Source organism: Eurosta solidaginis, chromosome 1 (assembly GCF_040869045.1).
Source record: "Eurosta solidaginis isolate ZX-2024a chromosome 1, ASM4086904v1, whole genome shotgun sequence".
NCBI lineage: Eukaryota > Metazoa > Arthropoda > Insecta > Diptera > Tephritidae > Eurosta > Eurosta solidaginis.
This window is the reverse complement of record NC_090319.1, coordinates 341,922,476-341,943,145: the sequence shown is the minus strand read 5'-3', so window position 1 is coordinate 341,943,145 and position 20,670 is coordinate 341,922,476. Positions and strand designations below refer to the sequence as shown.

Here is a 20,670-nt window from a genome sequence, read left to right as displayed (position 1 = left end):
TTTGGAAGGAATACTGTTCGTGGCATTACATATATAAATAAATTAGCGGTACCTGACAGATGAGATTCTGGATCACCCTGGTCCACATTTTGGGCGATATCTCGAAAACGCCTTCACATATACAACTAAGGGCCACTCCTTTTTAAAGCCCTCGTTAATACCTTTAATTTGATACCCATATCGTACAAACACATTCTAGAGTCACCCCTGGTCCACGTTTATGGCGATATCTCGAAAAGGCGTCCACATATAGAACTAAGGCCCACTCCTTTTTAAAATACTCATTAACACCTTTTATTTGATACCCATATCGTACAAAAAAATTCTAGAGTCACCCCTGGCCCAGCTTTATGGCGATATCTCGAAAAGGCATCCACCTATAGAACTAAGGCCCACTCCCTTTTAAAATACTCATTAACACCTTTCATTTGATACCCATATTGTACAAACGCATTCTAGAGTCACCCTTGGTCCACCTTTATGGCGATATCTCGAAAAGGTGTCCACCTAGAGCACTAAGGCCCACGCCGTTTTAAAATACTCATTAGCACCTTTCATTTGATACCCATATCGTACAAACAAATTCTAGAGTCACCCCTGGTCCACCTTTATGGCGATATCTCGAAAAGGCGTCCACCTATAGCACTAATGCCCACGCCGCTTTAAAATACTCATTAGCACCTTTCATTTGATACCCATATCGTACAAACGAATTCTAGAGTCACCCCTGGTCCACCTTTATGGCGATATCTCGAAAAGGGGTCCACCTATAGAACTAAGGCCCACGCCCTTTTAAAATACTCATTAACACCTTTCATTTGATACCCATATTGTACAAACGCATTCTAGAGTCACCCCTGGTCCACGTTTATGGCGATATCCCGAAAAGGCGTCCACCCATAGAACAAAGGCCCACTCCCTTTTCAAACACTTATTAAAACCTTTCCTTTGATACCCATATTGTACAAACGCATTCTAGAGTCAACCCTGGTCCACTTTTATAACGATATTCCGAAAAGGCGTCCACCTATAGAACTAAGGCCCATTCCCTTTTAAAATACTCATTAACACCTTTCATTTGATACCATATCGTACAAACAAATTCTAGGGTCACCCCTGGTCCACCTTTATGGCGATATCTCGAAAAGGCGTCCACCTATAGAACTTAGGCCCACTCCCTTTTAAAATTATCATTAACACATTTCATTTGATACCCATATCGTACAAACAAATTCTAGAGTCAGGCTAGTCAACCTTTATGGCGATATCCCTAAATGGCGTCCATCTATAGAACTATGGCCCACTTCCTCTTAAAATACTCTTTAACACCTTTCATTTGATACAGATGTCATACAAACACATTCCAGGGTTACCCTAGGTTCTTTTTACAACATGGTGATTTTCCGTTACTTTGTCTCCACAGCTCTCAACTGAGTATGTAATGTTCGGATACACCCGAACTTAGCCTTCCTTACTTGTTTAATTTTAATTTTAAATTGGATGGTTTTGTGATCTGATATTTTGTGTTCATCTAACTTTTCACATACGATATCGTCAGTATTCGAAAAGAGTAAATCTATTTTAGTTTTTGATGTCACAGTTATACGGGTATCCAAATCAACTTTTTGATTCATTAAATTTAAATCATATAATCAATTAGTTGAATGCTATAAGTTGAGTTATTATTCAAATTGATATTAAAATCACCTACAAGAATATTACTATCAGACAGTTCGCAAGTACTACCTAGGACGTTGCGCAGATAGTTAACGAAATCGGCATCACTTGTGGTATGAGAGTGATAAATCACTCCAATTTTCCATATTGAGTTAAAGTGTTCCAAAATACACCAAAGATTTGTATCTATTGCTTTGTTGAATTTAATGTTATATTCAATTGAATTATGTACGTAAATCAACACACCGCCAGTATGTCTACTATGTGAATCGCATTGCTAGTGGTACATGTCTCAGAACATAATATTATAGCTGCGTTTTTTATTTCTATAAGTCTTTCGAGTTCCTCTTTATTGCCTAATATACTATTAATATTAAGATAAAGATAAAGACAAATAGGATATTGATATTGATATACTGCAAATTGTAGAGGACTTCTGCTTGAAACACACACCGTCATTGCAGATTTATATGCCGTTATTAGCTGAAATCGTACCCGTTTTCCTATCCAAGGCAAAACGGGAAATCTTGTCACCATAACCTAAGCAAGAATAAGCTACCATCACCATCTGCTCCTCCGATATACATATATCCGGCAAAGGACCATCAACATCAATAACACTCCCCAAAACATCTGGAAGTCTCCTTATCGCTACAACAATAACAAGAAGTCACTCTTCACTTGATCTTTCTATCACAGCGGGATTAAGCGGTTTCAGTCAACGGTCTTTTTCTTCTGTTTTTAAATTCCTTATCTTAAGAATTGTTCTTCCGTTTCATTTGAATCTTATTCTCAGTGACATTACGAAAGTGAATGAGAAATATACGTTCACTGCTTTTCCCAAAGTTCGGTAGAAGACACACCGATTAGGCGTGAGATCCGCGTGAATAATCCTTTTATTTGTGGCTTTTTTCGCTTTGTATTGTATACGCGTAGCATTGGCTTTTGCTAAACCACACTCTTTATTTTGAAACCTTTACTGTTTCCTAAAATATTAACTCTCCTGAACGGGCTTACATTTTATAATATGGTACCCTATTGCAGTTCAGCCCAATTTGGCAAGCTATTTGTTGTCCGTTGCCATTTACTCTACTATTCTTCGAAAAGTAGGTCAACTGCTGCTGCATGATTCAGTCTCTTAAAATACGAGAGAGCCAGGATATCTATGAATCTTGAATTGTCTGACTAATTAAGTAAGTCTCATTTGAGCTGCTGGATTATCTTTGCTCTAGTACTCCATAGTTTTTACCTTTTTTCCAAACTCTGACCAGAGTTTCTTAGGACAATTTTTAGTTTAATGTGATTCCCAGGTGATCATCTCAATTTGGCTGATGCATATTTCGATCTTGCCGCAGCACTGTCCCGTCAACCTTTGCGCCGTTTGGATTATATTTAAGCAGTGTTCTCGAACTTTCCTCATTCCATAATGAAAATCTTTTCCACCTCCATCGTACTCTGTTCTCTGAAAATACATGCAAGAATTTTTAACGACTAATGTCTCCAGGAGAAGTGACCTTCTGTTCAGCATTACCTTAACGGAAAAGTCAAACTGATTTGAGAATTAAACTAGTTTCAGCGTTGTATCTTCAGATCCATTTTTCGCTTGTTCGGCTATGTTTGGGCGCTAGTCCAATGTACATATATGTGCCGTCAATCATGACTTGTTCGATATTTTTTCGAGTTTTGTTAAATGTTTAATACCGAAACCTGGGGGAATGACGTCACAGTCATTATAAAATGATCAAGGTATTTACAGCTTTAAAAAGCTCTTACCTATCCTCACCTAGGAAGTGGCCGATATTTGGCCAACTTACTTTGTCCAACTCACCTAATAACCGCGGGCTCAATCCTTTGGACGTATACGATTTTTGAGATCTTCACTGTATGATTCTATAATTTAGCAGTTTTACCAAGACGTTACATTTTAACATTGCGCTAAATATTATAAATCTGATAAATGGAAGTTCCATTAAGTCGATTAGGACTGTACTGATACACAAATACAATATATATGTGTTCGTATGTTTGTGGTATGGACGTTTGTGCACATGTGCGGACATATATGACCGGATATTGTTTTTGTCAATTTTAGTTCACTTAATATTCTTGTATAAGATATTGTTGATAATTACAATAATGTTGCTAGATTGTCCATATTCCCTAGGGGTGGTTTGTTGCAAGCCCATCGCTCTTTTTACAAGCAAGCAAATAAAGGCTAGCATAAAGAGTTAAAGCTTCCACGTCGCGTCCAGTGAGAGATAGCGATTTAATAGCATTGTCCTCATATTTAGTGTCGCTTTGGCTCTCGATGGCAGGACATGTTTAACATACGCGACGGACGAGTTGCAAATCTTTTCAAAGCATAGTTTTTAGAGTGTGGGAAAGAAGTTTATAACTCATAACCCACTCATTTATAACCCAACCACATTTATTAATGCCTTACCTGCAATATGACGAGAATGAGTCCAAATAACGAATTATTGCAGGAATCAATTATACCGCCTGTCAAACTCAGTGAATCATGGGCGGGACGTAGGTTAGTTGAAGCACTTAGTCAACTGCCACCAGCGGACTTTATTTCATCCCTTGATGTGAGTGAGTTTGTGTTGTTTTTTTTTTTTTTTTGTTAATCAAAAATCGATTACTGTCTTATCTCTGAACTCATCGCACTGAATGCCACTGAGTAGTGACATAAAACGAAATTTAAATTTAAATTTGACATATTTTTTTTATAATTTTTTGCAGATGCGTTTCCAGCAGAAACAACAACAGGAACGTGAGCAAAGGCGTGCAGAGATGACCGATGACGAGCAGCCAAGCACATTGGCTGATGTAGACACGAAGCGAATTACGAATGGAAAGGTAAAAGTTGTTGAATTCAATATAAAAACTTGAGCTCTTATTTTCTACTTAATCTCTGCAGGTACGTCAAATGTTCGATGAACGACGCCGTGGTGCGGGAATCGATCGCGCTAATCCCCTGAAGCCCATCACTTCGACGTCAACTAAAACGCCAACGCCAATCCCTCGACAAGCTGGTGGTGGTGTACATCCAATGGCACATCAAGCAAAAAATGCTAATACCACTTCGATTCGGTTACGCGCTGTACCGAATATTAACAGTGTTTCGACACATGCGCGAAATCCACCTAGACGCCTGCAAAATGATAATACCGATAGTCTCACGAAAGAGATGTCTTCTCTCAGTTTGGGCATGCAATCGTCAAATGAGAGCAACAACAATAGTAGGAGTAATGATATTGTGGGCCGTGCAAAATCATCCAACAATCTCAAGTTAAATCCAGTTGTAACAAAAAAATCACCTTCACCTGCACCAGCTTTTGCATCAAATCCTCGACGTTCTCCGAATAGTAACTCGGCTACAGTAACCACACGACAATCGCCCGCACACCGACCAAGTTCGACGATTAGAAATGCGAAAACTACATCAGCACAAGTTGTAAAGGTAAGTTTGATTAAGTTCGAAGTCTTCAGCCGTCCGTAGGTGAATGTGTGCTTTCCTCCCATACCAAAGATCCAAGCTTCATATCCTGCAGCAAGTTACTTAAGTATGAAACTGAGTGAGATAAAGTTTATCAAAACGGAGTTGCCCTTGGCAGTAGTTTGGCTACTCCTCCGGATGTATTCCTATTATGAAAAGCTTCTCAGGAACAATCAATCTGCCTTAGCAGAAAGAAATTGCAAGGAACACACTGCTAATCGCAGGAGTTTGTCATAAAGGGCTGATAATTTTACCCGTATAATGATATACCCGGGTATCAGGGTGGGTAGTAAAATACCCGAGTATTACAGGAGCACCCGTTAAGTCGAGCATTACCCGGGTACTTCAATATCCGGGTAACTCAAATGTGTTTGATGTTAAGTTCTAGTCTTAAAGAGTTATCTTAACATGTATTTTTGCAACAACTTTAATTGAAGTACAGGTTTTGTAATGAAATTTGGCATACTATGTTTTTACTGAAATGGGGCGTAATCGGAAAGCACACCCGTTTTTATGTATCAAATATTTCTTTGCTGTAAATATAATTCTTTTATATTTCTATAGCAAATAGAGCTACTATCCTCAAATTAAGCACATTGTTTCCCTCTGTTAAGCTTACTCGATATGAACATAAAATTTAAAATTGGCTTATGGTAGCAACATTTCGAAAACGGTTTAAAGATAATGTGATGAAATTTGGTTTGCTGCTTTTTGGTGAAAAGATGATCTTTAGATGAAATTACAAAAATTGGTTGATAACCACGCCCACTTTCTATATAAAAACCTAAAAACTCGTTTTTAAGCACATCTAACGCCATATGTATCTCCGTAAATTACGAAGCTATAGCGCTAAAGTTTTAGAGGCGCTATCTCGTAAGGAAGAATACAAATTACATACTTAACAAATTAAAAAAGTAGGCTTGGCAACGTCTACATATGAAGCTCAATTCGCTTCCAAAAGGAATTTTGTTGACGTACGGTAGTGATATCTCGAGAACGGTTAAAGCTATTGCGATGAAATTTAGTATACATCAAGTTGTTACATATGTTATTTTTAGTCGTTTTTATGAGACCGGTCCTCTAAAATGTTAGCATTGTAGCTTTATAGTTTTTGTGTTTTCAATTAGAAGGGGACGTGTTCATTTACCTACCGTCTTACCAGGGTATAGCGTGTCATATCAGGCAAAGGACCATCATTTTATTGTTGTAGCCATAAGGACACTCCCCAAGGGCCTTGGGCAGTGTTATCGACATTGATGGTCGTTTGCCGAATGCAGATCGGGTACGTCCCGGTAACAAGCACCATTACCGAAAACGATTTGGTGTGACCAGATGAAACCTAGGGCATCCCGCTCTCCCACTGTTTAGATACATGAGGAACTTGGGTTCGTCAGAGCATCGGCTGTTAAAGAAACAGGTTTCGCCACGGATAGGTGAGGTTGACATTTGGGTTGGAGAAGGTATATATTGCGCTGGCAACCCCTTGAATCAATTTGATATTTTAGGCGCCTATTACGACAAGCATGCCTGCCGTTGGTGTATTCTAAGCCCCCTAGCCCGCTGAGGAGCAAAGGACCATCATCTTCGATGATACTTGGACACCCGGCGCATCGAGTTACAATGCGTGCTCTGGGTTTCTAAAAAGGCTGAGTATTTTTCTTCTTAATCGACTACAAAGGGTATTGTGTCCTCTGAAGCCAAAGAAATATTCCACTTCCGAATTCGTTTAGAATTTCGTTTGTTGTTGAAATTTAATTTATTTTCAAAAATGAAAAATAAAAATTTCAAAAGTCAACTTTTTCTTATCCCGTCCATTTCAGACACCGCCTAGAAGAACTTCCGGAAGTATGGCTACTGTAAGTTCTGAAATTACCTTCATTGTCATATGGAAACATTTTTGATTTCCCTTTTTTCCATTGTTTCGCAGGTTAACAAAACGCCATCCTCCCTTGATGCGGACAACGCCAATATGGGCTTATGCCAATATTGCCAACGCCACTTCAATGCAGAACGACTAGCTAAACATGAACGAATTTGTGAGAAAATGGCGCATACTAAACGTAAAATTTTTGATGCAGCTCGACATCGTTTGCGTGGCACCGATGCGGAAAAGTTCTTGAAAAAAGATCAATCACGTAAAAGTGTTAATATTAAATCCGGTTATTCCAGCGCTGCAGCGGTTAGCGGTATGACAGCCAGCATGAAAAAGAATAACTGGCGCAAGAAACATGAAGAATTCATACAAGCTATACGCGCCGCGAAGCAGGTGCAAGCTCATCTGGCACGTGGCGGGAAATTAAGTGATTTACCACCACCGCCACCTTCGGAGAATCCTGACTACATTCAATGTCCACATTGTTTGCGTCGATTCAATGAGTCGGCAGCTGAAAGGCATATTCCTCGTTGTGCCACTATGTTACATAATAAACCAAAAGCGACTCCACCTAGAAAGAGATAAGACATTGCGGAGGAGAGCTAACGTGGTGCATTAATAAATTAAAGATCTACATATTTTTTATTATTATGCAAACTTATTTAAATTCCGTAAAACTAACAATAGAAAAAACGGTGCTTTACAGCCGTTACAAAGTTCTTTATTAGTTGGTAGTGATGACGTTTTCTTTGCAAAAGTGCTAGGAAATAAGAGAGCCATTTGTTTATGAGGATTATCAACGCCAAGTGCTTGAATGACGACAACGATGACATCTTGAAAATAGATACTACACAGCGGAATGCATTTACACCCTGTACATGTGATAAAATTATAATTGTAAACTTCACTTTTGGAAAATAATTAATTAAAAATATAAACTAAAACAAAACTGATACTTAAAGCATACATTATTTTATTAGTCGCGTCTAGTATGCAATGTCCGAATTAAGAATTAAGTTGATTAAATAAAATAATTAGTCCGATATAATCTCCACTTTGTCATCCTTTGCTGTCAGTTTCTCGATAAGCGCTTTAACCGCCTTTGCTGCAGCATTTATCTCCAAACCCTCAAGCATATAAGCCAAATTATCTAGACTAGCATCATCGTCATCACCGAACCAATTAGACAACATTGCAACACAGCCACCATCACGTTCTGGATGTTCAGTCTCAAAGTAAAGCAGCTCGTCGGCGGTGAAACCTAACTTTTTACCCAATTTCTTCCAATCATCACCAATGAGAGGCGCTATCTCTTCTATTTGATCTTTAGATGCCGTCAAAGGTTTAGTATGCGAATTGCAATCATCATCATTTGCCTTTTCCAATTCACCTTGTACATCCTCTTCAGTCAACATCGCATCACCATCGTTTTCGCCGTCACCATCGGCACCATTATCATTTTCACCTTGGCCGTCAGCGACGACATCAGCATCTGGCTCACCATCTGCTTCTTGTGCATTCGGTTCCTGCTCACTATTGGTTACCGGCGCATTAGAAGTTGCTGTTTTTGAATTACCACCACTAGTAGATGTGGCATTGTTGGCGTTCATAGCTGCTTTAGCGTTATCAATACGATCCTTTGCTAAACGTCGACGTACGCCCTCTAGATAATCAGCTATTTTGTATGAGGGTGAGTTTAGGAATGTAAAGAAATGTGGCGATTGACGTGCTAATAAACGCAACGCACGCCATTCGAAGGATGGATCATTCTTTTCATGTGGGTTTTCGAGGAATGTCTCAACCTGAGGCAGAAAATTGCGTTCTTCACTTTTGCAAGCTTGCAGATTGTCGGGCGAGTAATTCCAGAGGCGTGTCAAAACATCGCTACGAGTGAGGTTTAAATGTGTTAAAAGTTGATTTTTATTTAAGGAGCTTATACACTTACTTGCCCAAAAAGAATTTGCCATTACGATGTGCATCACGCAAGCTATCTCCTAGTGTACGTTTGGCACGCTTAGATGGTGGTGGTTTACTAGTTACGGCTTCAGTGCTAGGTGCTTCTTTATTTGTACTGCCATTTTCTGATAACTCGTTGTCATCGGGTTTGCGAAATTCTTTACAGCCATCATTTTTCCAATTATTCCACATCTCTTCACGTGTTAGCATATGTTTCACTGTGCGCGAAAAGCGTTTTCCATTTGGTGGCGTCACTTCGAGTATTTTATATACTTTATCTTCGGTTTCCTTGATGAAATCTGTTTGCGTGGTAGTAAGGGTATTCGATTCGCTAAAATGAAGGCGGTGGTTAGCAAAAAGTAAAAGTGATAGCCAGTTGTTCCAGTCCATTTTGAAAAATGCTTAATATAGCTCAAGTAAATACTTACTTTTTAAATTTCACAGTCAACTGCAAATATTGAAAAAGGATGAGAAACTGCACCAGCACTGAACGCCGAAAATTCGAGTCCGACAATTGTAAGGTGAGCAACTTCGGGTTTGTTAGAAATTTTGCGAAAAAATGGTCCGACTGACGCACTATTTGCTCTGCTTGGCTAGTCATCTGAATATCGTTTTCAGCTATATCTGTAGCATCAATTTCCATTTTTGTATTTTCCATATCATCTTCCGCTGTAGAAGCGCTGTCATTTTTTTCTGCAGCGCTAGTTAGACGGGGCTCTTCTAATTTAAAACTGTCAAACGCTTCCAATACCGTGGCGGAGTGCTTTATTGGAAATGATACACATGTTTTTTTTTTTTTTCAATTCTACAGAAACAAACATGAAGGAATTTAAAATACTCACAGCTTGGAACATTTTCCATTGTGCCTTACTATAGCATTGATTTGGATTACGGAAAAAGTCTTGCAAGGACCAAAATTTGCAATATAAGTTATAATCAATTTTGATAGGAATATCTTCAACCGTATCTTCTACAGTATCATCCAGATCTTTGCCATCTACACCATACTCAGTTACATTATCCAAGTTGAACTCAGATACAATATTGAGTCCAGAACGTTCAGAGAATGGAAAGAATTTAGATAGAAATAGCAAAATACGTCCACAAAATACAGTATTTTGTGCACGCGACAAACGTCGCAACAAATCATTGCACATTCGCAGAATATTATTTTTACATGATGAGAAGAAAATATCCTCTTTCCACACTTCAACCATTTCTTCAACGAAGCTGAAAATTTGTTCACATTTATCCAATGTCACTGCCTCAAATATGTCGCCTAACAGCACTACTGGAATTGTAACGGATACTATTTCGGCACGCACAGCTTCTACTGATAAACGTACCAGAGCGCCCACATGTTCAACATTGTCACTCAGGCGGAAGAGCAGCATTTCACGAAATGCTTGATCCATTGGTGATTTTTTATCATGATCGGTATTGGCACCGAAAGCATCATACGAATTTCGTAGTATTTGAGCATCTTGTTTTTGGAATGCTTCATTTAGTGCTTTCTGTGAAATATGTAATTTTCGTTAGCTAAACAAACTCCGGTAAAAGTCTAGTTGAGGGGTCGAAAGCTAATACGCTACCAAAACTATCGAGAGAGGGGTCAAAGGACGCGTATTAATCTCGAGAACAATAATCCGAAGGCGGAAAAGAAAAATTGTATCTTTGTCCGGAGATATAGAAATTCTTTACTACAGCATGACACTGCTAATACGCGTCCAAAAATATCGAGAGAGATATCAAACGACGCGCCGTGACATCAGTAATAAGGTAATAGTCTAGTTGAGGGGTCGACTGCTAATACGCTACCAAAAATATCGAGAGAGGTGTCAAACGACGCGTCTTGACATCAGTATTAATAATCTGACGGCGGAAAATAAATATATTAACTCGTTCAAAAGATATTAACGAAAAACCGAAAAAGACCCGCGGGTGCCTCCGAAACCGGGGGTGGCATCCATAGCATTTTTGCGCAGAACACCTTTCTGAGTTGGCGGCCTTCGGCCGCGCTTATAAAAAATTACCCTGGGCTACGCCATGCCAAGTCCGGGTGTGTGGTATAACCGTGGCTACCGCCACGGTGATGACAATTTTTTTTGTGGGTACAAACACAACAACCACATGGAAATCGCCAACTTCAACTGCAAATATCTCCCGACAGAGATAAAATTTTTCTTTTCCGCCTGCGGATTATTGTTCTCGAGATTAATACGCGTATTTTGACCCTCACTTGATATTTTTGGTAGCGTATTAGCAGTCGACCCCTCAACTAGACTATTACCCTGATGTCAATACGCATCGTCGCGTGTCATGCTGTCGTATAGAATTACCGACCCCTCAACTAGACTATTACCCTAACTCCCACAGTTGTATTCAATGTTTATTACTCACCGTAAACTCAGTATGTAGACCAATAAAACCGAGTGGACGCTGCTGAGTTGCAGCCGTAGAACTCATTTTAATATAAATTTGTTCTTAGCTTTGTTTGGATGTCGTTGACACAGAATACTTTACAGTACCAGCGGGCTTATTAAACCAATTTGATCTCCACCAAATTAGGTAGAAGATGAATATCTATGGGTTGATTCCGTGGATTTAAGAGGACAAACAACCATTCATATACTTTCCACGATAATTTCAGTTCAACATATGCAGGGTTTTTTATGAATAAGAATTCAACTGAATAATCGAAACACAGGGCCGCAAAAATAATATAATAATAGGGATGCACAAATCAAAAACCCAGATTGCGCATTTACGAGTTCAAAATTGCTTCATTCTGCGGAGCCACGTCACAGTTGACTGCTTGAGCAAATGAAAGAAAGAGAGAAAAAATAAGAGCTAAAGGGAAATGACGTATAAATTGCCTATAAAAAACAGCTGATCTTTTGTTTACATGCGCAACGTGTAATCTTCTGTGTGTGATTTGTGATAGGGATGGGTTGTTTTGGTTAGGACTTCTTCAATTAGCATCTCTTGCAAATAACATGTTCACGCATTTTCCGATCGAGTTTAAGGGCGAATTAAAGGGCGAATTAATGGTGACTTATAACCATAAAGCCATAACCAGATAAAACAGCTGATCGAACCTACCTTATGGAAATCAATGTAATCGATTAATGGTGTCATACCATAACGCTAACTCGCTTACATTGATTTCCTTAAGGCAGGTTCGATCAGCTGTTTTAAGGGCGAATTAATGGTGACTTATAACAATAAAGCCATAACCAGATAAAACAGCTGATCCCACCTACCAGAGCTGTAAAAAGATTGAATCAATTGAGTGTGCATTCTCTCAGCATTCTTTTAAAAAATTGTGATTTTTTGACTGCATATTATAAATCTCCACTCCTGAATGGCTCAAAATACTTTAACTCAAAGCTAAAGTGTGTGTGGTATTGAATGGTAAAATATAATTCAATATAGAGTGTGAATGAAGGAACCATTCCCAATCTTTAATGAATGTAAACTTGAAATGAATCCACACTTTTCTTTTTCATTCAGTACTAAATACTTTTTCGCCAAGGTTATTTTTTGGTATACTTTCATTGCCATCAGAGATGTTAAATCAATTTACGAGTTGGGTGCAGAAAAGGCGTAAAATGTATCAATAGAAATAATAGCCCCTTCTAATTATTCAAGTAGTTTAATATTTAAGAATTCATGAGCTTGATACCGACTTATAATAATTGAATATTCAATCATTATTTTTGAAAAGAAAGAAGCATTTACCGGCATACTGCGATTTTAACATTTCGAAAACCGTCACATAATCATATCAGTCAATTTCGAATGTTATCAAAGGTTTCATCGAGATTCGAAACGCAAATCACACGGTGAAACTACAGTTGCCTTAAATCAACGCATTATGCCAGTAAATGTTTCTTTCTTTTCAGTTTCTCTTAAACTTCGCAAAGACAATCTATTGCTTTCTCGCTATATTTCAAAATGGTGCTATATGTCCTACCTATTTTGCTATTATAGTAAAATGGATTTTGTAAATGAACACATTGTGCATTGGCCAAATAGAGTAAATTGGGGATATTTTTTGTCGATAATATATTAAAAAAGTACCAGGGCCGCCGAAGGAAATTCGGGCCCGGGGGCAAAAAAAAAAAAATACGGGTTCCCATAATAAAATGAACATATTCTCGAAATCAAAATTACCATCTTTTACATATTTATATGCATTTCTATATACATGTATATTTAAGCGTATACACGCATACATGTATATTATATCCAATGAATATATAGTTACGAACTTTAATTTATGTACACACTCATATAGAACAACATATGAGTAAATATGTTTACATAGAAATATACATATTCTTCGTAAAATACTAATATATTTGTAGAACATAAATTATTATATTGATTGCGAGAAATATTACACTCTAAAAATCGGTAAGGTGTGAAAACTAATGAAAAAATAGGTAGGTTGAACTAGCCGGTCCATGAGGACCTCACATAGACTGATTGAGTCCGTAGTGTTACCAGAAGTTTGTTTTAACGGCCAAACTGAAAAACCCTATCAAAAACCAGGACCTATGTTATAAAATAACTCCGTCCTCTTGGCAAATACTAGAAGCTTCCTAGGGCTTAAGCCACTTGCTGCTTCTAGATCTGACAGCTGTATCACTCCTAATAGCTGGAGTCTTAGCCTGGCAAGTGCAGGCAAGAGCACAGAACGTGCTCGATTGTTTCCTCCTCCAACCCGCACTTCAATGAAAAAATAAATACAGCTTATTACTTATAGAATTTTATTTAAATATTGCATTAATTGTATGAAGTAAATTTCTTTAAATCGCTGTTTACATACATACATACATGCATGTATATCACTGGATAAGAATTTGCATCATAGCGAATTTTTCTGCTGCAACAGAAAACGAATTCAACTTTATAAAATCTGTTAAAATTTAAAATTATTGCTATCTACGAAATGTGATTAAAAGTATAGTTTGTTTATTTTCTGTAAGCTTGGATAGCATTTTGAAATTCCCGGGCCCCTCCAAAGCGCGGGTCCGGGTGTAATGACCCCTCAGTCCCCCTTCCCCTCTCGTCGGGCCTGAGTACTTGAATTTAAGCCATTTAAATTTAAATACATACAAAGAGATTGACTGGCTCCATCGGACTAAAGTTTTTTACAGCTGATGTTTTGACAGTGTTTGACGGAATATAAATATACGACCCGAGTGATTGAGAAGGACATTAGTCTCTCTGTCTATTTGCATGACATTTGTGGGTCGAATTCTATCTTACTTGAGCAGATTTTTGTTCAAAGTTAATTTTCTTTGCTATCAAAAAAGCTACAACTACCTATAGAGCCTACTCTAAATGACTGTAATTACAAACAATTGTGTTTAGAAGAATATTTTTCTTAGAAAATAGAGAAAAATAGTATATTGCTATAGCAACTTGCAAACTCACAAACCAGTATAGATACAGTATTTGACCATAAACCGCTAGGAAGAATATATGAACGAAATTAAGAGCATTTCTATGTTTAATCAACAATTGAGGACGTTGAAATGTAGATTAGTACTTTTTCATGCAAGCCTTTTATATGGCACATTGGCAACACTTATTTAGAACGATGACAATTTTCGGAACAGGGATGTTGAAATCTTTGTCATTTGCTTTTATTATTATTAAATTTTTAGGAAAATTTCAATAAGAATAATTTTCCAGTTAACTTCTTTGTGCTTTATTACCATTTAAATATCGAAAAAACTGGTCATTACGGGCAATAATTAAATTTTTGTGTAGATATTTTGAAGTGGCTTTAATTAAATGCAACCATGTGATATTTGAACCGATGTTGTGCATGTACGACATTTTTCATAACTGATTGGTACTAGAAAAGTGTGTGCACACTCAGCAAAGGCTGCATTCATTTGAACGCTTATTCTGTGTTGAAAAATGTTTGTATTTCATTCAATAATTTCATTCTTTCTTTGATGAGTTCGGGAATGCATTCGTTTCTTTCCACTACTGAATGAAGAATGGGTTAACTTTTAAGCCACATTACTTAACAAGGAATGAATGAATGAAGAGCAAGCATTATTAAATCAATGATTTAACATTTCAAATGATTGCACAGTTTTACAGCTCTGACACCTACCTTATGGAAATCAATGCAAACGAGTTACATTTTCTGTCAAAAATGTCTCATGCACATACAACTTGTATGAGAGCAACCCAAATTGAATTTGCTGCGTGAAAACCTAACTCGATTTCCAATTTTTGTTCTGCGTGACATTTTAGATTTGACGTTTGCACACATGCTTTACATTGTCGCAACGCATGCTTATTTGGGTTTGGGCAAAAAACGCCGGTTGCTTGCGTGCGCTAAAAAAACGCAGTGCGGTTTAATAGGTTGGCATGTTAGCGTTATGGTGTGGAACCATTAATCGATTACATTGATTTCCCTAAGATAGGTGTGATCAGCTGTTTTATCTGGTTATGGCTTTATGGTTATACGTCACCATTAATTCGTCCTTTATCTCTAGACCGCATAACCGGGTACCCGTGTGTCCAGTTCCGACTTTAAACTACTTTAGTGAGAGAACCACTGTCACTAGAGTGTTGAACATTCTAATCTAGGAAACTACAGTTTTCTGTATCGTTTAAGTCAATGCTTGCAGGTTTCAGTTGAGGGGTTCCCTAGATATAAGTTCCCAAAATTCGACACCTACGCGAACGAATAACCGGGTACACGGGTACTTCAAATATCCTTCAAATATTTAACAATTTATTTGTTTTAGTAGGAAATTTTTATTGCGGATTGTAAAAATATATTAGAAAACATGAATCTTTAAAAAATAAATATTGTATTTTGTAGACATATACTAATTTTTCTGCTCGCAAACGGTGCAGATGCAATTTGTCACCGAATGTACCAGGCACATTGGTGTTAGAAAAGTTATAACAATTGAGAAAAATAATTTCCCCTTCAAAGTGTGAAACACATGTCAAATTCGTCTTCTTATGCTTTGATTGCAACAAAAAATGGAAGATGGCTACTTTTTGATGTCAGATGGCGCTAGTGTCGCCCGAACTGCCGTTCTCCATAAAAATACGTGCAATATACTCATAACAAAGAGGATAAATATAATAAGAGCCACCAGTCTGCTACGAGTGGCGAGTAACTCGTTGCTAAGAGGGACATTTTTGAATTGTCTCGCATTTGTCCATGCGGTGTAGTTACCTTTTGGAACTGTGATTTTTGGAAAGAGAATTAATTAATTAAATGCAGTCGGAAAAATAAACACAAATATCCCATAAATGTGTATACAAAACATTTTATGCACATCTCGTCCAAAAAAAACCAGCGACTACCTCTTAGAAAACATCGAGTAACGAGTGACGTCTCTTTTTATAATTCATCCTCTTTGCTCATAATGAATTAGATTGTGTTGAACCCATTATTTGAAAAACTGCTTATGTGACGGGGCTTGTTCAATATCGAGTATAAAATATCGATATCGAAGTATCAACATGGTAAAGTATCGTCAGAAACTCGTGCAATTAATTCCACATCTCCATGTTGTTATCATGCTTCGTGCAATTTTCTGTTTAATTTTTCTGCAAACAATTTATCATTAAACTAGGAGAATAATGTCGCAGACGGACGTTAAACACATTCTAAGGAAGCTGGACTTTCCGGCGTGTGCGAAAGAGGCATTGGCCAGAATAGGTTAACACGGTTAAAAATACACTTTCGCGGACAGGTTATTTTGATATAATTTTTCAATTTTCAGAGAGTATAGTTAGCAGCCGTAGCAAGCAGAATTTGGCCATCCAACTAATATCTGAATTTATTTTCATGGTAGACATACGTAAGGGCCCACAATTTGCCACCTCACAATTGAACTCATTTCAAGAATTTCAACTGATACTTGTGTTAATTGAGTATTTTTCCCAACCTGGTCCTGATGCTACACGAAACGTAGTTTTTCTATCACTCTTTGGTAGCAATCTAACACCACAACGTTCAAAAATACTTTGCCGCTTAGTGAGTACGGCCGTTTCGGCTTCAGTAGCACCGCTACTTTCATCCGCCGGCACTTGGATGCAGCAAATGGGCTGTACGAATCCGCCTAGTTTGGAAGTAGCACAAAGTTTAGTTAATGATTTCATAACATTTTCACGCAAAACATCGGAAAAATTCAAGCAACTTCCCATGGTGGCGCCACATTTTGCAGCTAATCTTATGACAGCCGTGGCAGATTTGTATGTAAACGAACAACGTGGTGAGCTAACGCCACCACCCGATTCACTTCTTGATGTGTTTACCGAATGGATAAGTGAGGATCCTGCATTATGCTTGGCATCGCAGCAGCCGTTAGCCTTGCCAAGTGGTGCTATTGCTATGCCCGTTGTCACACCATTAGCTGGTCTCATACGTTGGGCTGTATTGGCACCATTATTTTCCAATCGCCCAACATACAGTAATTTACATTTGTGGTTATTGCAAACAATGTTACAAATTGTTAACTCCGGTCCCCCAACAGCATTGAGTGCACAACATTTGTCACAAATTGTGAGTGCCATGCAAGCATATGTAGTACGCTTGTTGGCCGATAAGACTGACCCAACAAAGGACGAAGGCTATCAGAAGAGTATGGAGCGGCTGGCGCAAGCCGTACAGGTAGCTACATCATCCAACTGTATGTACGGCAATATACCGCAACTGTTGTCCTTATTAGAAGCACTGCCACCAAACCCGCTCATGACTTTGGTTATAAAAGCAAATAAAAGCGTGTGATTTGTGAGATGATTTGACCTTTATATCATGTATAAGTAATTTATAATATTTACAAAAAAAAAAAATATATATATATATATTTATGTGTTTGATCTACATATTATTACTAAAAGGTACTTTAAGCGAAAACTAAAACGGCCTAAACCGCCGTGTCTTTTTGAGTGCCTCAATTTTTTCCTTATCTTCTTCGAACTTCTTCCGTAATTCAATAATATTCTTCATTTTAGATTCGCGTATTTGGAAAGTATAAAAATTCTCTAGTTCCTTCTTTTTCTTTCCTTTTACTATTTTCTCTTCCAAACGGCCAATTACCGACTCTTTCTGCTCGAAACCGGCATTACGCCCTTGCTTGCCAACAGTTATCCAGCCATCGGCATCTGCTGCAGAGTTTTTAGCAGCTTCCAATGCTTCCTTCTCTCGTTCATCATACGCTGCCATGTACTCGTCGATGAGCGCCTGTGTTTCCGTTTCATCCAATATATTTTTCTCATATTCACTGTGCCAAAGCTGCATTCCAGATTCTAACACACACTCGCCTTGACTATTGAACAAATTAATGCTTTTCAATGCTAAAGCACGTTGTACCCCAATACTCTTTTTAAATACTACATATGCTACTTTAAATTTGAATGGTACCGTCGGTGTGCTAAAGGGAATATTGTATTGTTGCCATTTTTCGCTTTCATTTCTTCCAGGACGCTCCGCAAAATTTACTGTATTTTCCACATCGACACTTTTACGGAAGAATGTTTTCAGGCTTTCTTCTGTAACATATGGGGGCACGTTGAGTAGGAAAAGTGTGCGTCCTTTTGGTTTATTTGCATCTTCAAGGCGTATAAAATGTTCACGCATATAAATTTGATGACAGACCTCCAAAGGCCGATCGGCAGTGAGACGTAAGTGTATCACTAAAATAACGATATTTAGTTGTTAATTTACTTTATATATAAAACTTGTTACCTTTATATCCATCAATTTCAGACATTTTCCAAATGTTTAGTATTTAGCGATATGAGAGCTGAGTTCTGCACGTGCAGCGATTTGTTTACAACAGATGCTTTTATAGTTTTTAGTGATGGAACGATTTTTCGCTATTGATGATTGCATCGCCGTGAATGAAAAATCGCTAATAGCGATAGTTATAGCTATCCAAATATAGGAGTGATTGGCATTTTGGCAGCATTTCGCCAACAGCGATATTTTTTCATGAAGCTACATATGGAGTATTCCATCCCATTTCGACCAATTTTGAACCCGACCCCTTTAGAATTGGCTGAAAGTTTTTCTTCTTTTTCTAGCTTACGAAAGACGTTTTTCAGAATTTTTTTCGGGAAATATTTAGAATAAGGTGCCACGATTTTCCAAGTTTTCTTTTTTTCGAGGGGTGGCGGGGGTCCTATAAATCACAAAATTATCATCCGCAACTCTAGGAAACTCTTAGTTTATGAAATATAAGCCTTTTAATTTCCAAATTTAGTAAAATTTCAACTTAAGTCCTGCACTTAAAATTCGGGTCGCACATGTCGATAGCGATATCAAAAGACGCGTATTTGCGTAAAGATTCAGAATCCGAAAGCAGAAACTACATTTTTTTTTATCTCGTTTAAAAGTTATTCGCGGAAAACCCGTCGGTACTATTGTCGCTTTTTTCGTTGTTGCAATTAAACACACGAAAACAAATGAAGGTGGTGGGGATTCAAGGGGTTGTGTAGCGCAATATATAGCTTCTCCAACCCAATTGTCAACCTCACCTTCGAGCGGCGAATCCCGTTTCACTAACAGACGAGGCTCTGGCGACCCCAAGCTCCTCATGGAACTTGGGGGTGGGGAGGGACGGATGGCCTGAAGGTTTAATGTGGCCATATAAATCGTTACCGAGATGGTCGGGCCAGCACCTTAATGGTGCTGTGTTACCGGAGCGTATCGGATCTGTATCCGACAAAGGACCATCACATCGATAACACTCCCCAAAGCCTTCGGGGAGTAACTAATCGCTACCACAACAACAACAATGAAGGTGGTGAATAGTGTTGCCAGCTCCGCAACAATATCTTTTTAACTTGGTACAAGATTATAAGGTGGTGACACGTCGACATAAATGCAAACAAACATATTTTGTTTTGTAATTCTCTGAATAATTTGAAATTAATGTATTAAATTGGAACGAGTGCAGAATACATACATTTGTCAAAAAAAAATAAAAAATAAAAAAATGGATTTTATAGAGATTTTTATGCTGATTCCAACGGTAATTCTGCGTAGAACACCTTTCTGCATAGGCGGCCTTCGGCCGCGCTTATAAAAAATAACCCTGCGCTACGCCATTCCAAGTCCGGGTGTGTGGTATAACCGTGGCTACCGCTACGGTGATGTCCTTCTGCGTAGTACACCCTTCTGCGCAGCACCCCAAATAATATTAGACTTCAAATTATTAAAGCTGCTTTACAAAAACAAAATACATTGATAGTGTATGTTTGTTTGCATTTATGTCGACGTGCCACCTCCTTATAATGTTCTACCAAGATAAAAAGATATTATTGCGGAGCTGGCTACACTATTCACCACCTTCATTTGTTTTCGTTTGTTTAATTGCAACAACGAAAAAAGCGACAATAGTACCGACGTGTTTTCCGCGAATAACATTTAAACGAGATAAAAAATATAGTTTCTGCTTTCGGATTCTGAATCTTGACGCAAACACGCGTCTTTTGATACCGCTATCGACATGTGCGACCCGAATTTTAAGTGCAGGACTTAAGTTGAAATTTTACTAAATTTGGAAATTAAAAAGTTTATATTTCATAAACTAAGAGTTTCCTAGAGTTGCGGATGATAATTTTGTGATTTTTAGGACCCCCTCTACCCCTACAAATCAAC

General features: G+C 38.0%; 4 protein-coding genes across 14 annotated transcripts in view; 2 read left to right on the top strand and 2 right to left on the bottom strand.

Annotated features, from left to right (window-relative positions):
- LOC137237948 (zinc finger C2HC domain-containing protein 1C) overlaps positions 1-8,007 on the top strand; it is a 43,072-nt gene extending 35,065 nt beyond the window's left edge. For 10 of the 11 annotated variants that reach the window (XM_067762376.1, XM_067762373.1, XM_067762368.1 and 7 more), the window contains 4 exons: positions 4,423-4,539; positions 4,601-5,143; positions 7,000-7,035; positions 7,107-8,007. In XM_067762376.1, the coding sequence (XP_067618477.1) occupies positions 4,423-4,539; positions 4,601-5,143; positions 7,000-7,035; positions 7,107-7,637 (1,227 nt within the window). In that variant the 3' untranslated portion in view covers positions 7,638-8,007. Of the gene's footprint in view, positions 1-4,013; positions 4,269-4,422; positions 4,540-4,600; positions 5,144-6,999; positions 7,036-7,106 lie in introns of those variants that run through there. The other variant, XM_067762367.1, reaches the window with a different exon arrangement.
- On the bottom strand, positions 7,752-11,716 carry Hpr1 (THO complex 1-like protein Hpr1). Its single transcript, XM_067762366.1, has 5 exons — positions 11,409-11,716; positions 9,851-10,522; positions 9,437-9,771; positions 8,998-9,339; positions 7,752-8,936 (listed from the first exon to the last, which is right to left on the bottom strand). Exons 1-5 carry the CDS (start codon positions 11,472-11,474, stop codon positions 8,087-8,089), a joined length of 2,265 nt encoding a protein of 754 aa, XP_067618467.1. The 5' UTR covers positions 11,475-11,716; the 3' UTR covers positions 7,752-8,086.
- Positions 11,717-16,544: 4,828 nt separating this feature from the next.
- Positions 16,545-17,888, top strand: LOC137244511 (integrator complex subunit 15). Its single transcript, XM_067773585.1, has 2 exons — positions 16,545-16,722; positions 16,787-17,888. Exons 1-2 carry the CDS (start codon positions 16,644-16,646, stop codon positions 17,791-17,793), a joined length of 1,086 nt encoding a protein of 361 aa, XP_067629686.1. The 5' UTR covers positions 16,545-16,643; the 3' UTR covers positions 17,794-17,888.
- LOC137244516 (ribosomal RNA-processing protein 7 homolog A) lies at positions 17,800-19,117 on the bottom strand. Its single transcript, XM_067773595.1, has 2 exons — positions 18,754-19,117; positions 17,800-18,701 (listed from the first exon to the last, which is right to left on the bottom strand). The coding sequence occupies exons 1-2, from the start codon at positions 18,776-18,778 to the stop codon at positions 17,923-17,925; spliced, it is 804 nt and encodes a 267-aa protein (XP_067629696.1). The 5' UTR covers positions 18,779-19,117; the 3' UTR covers positions 17,800-17,922.
- Positions 19,118-20,670: the final 1,553 nt, after the last annotated feature.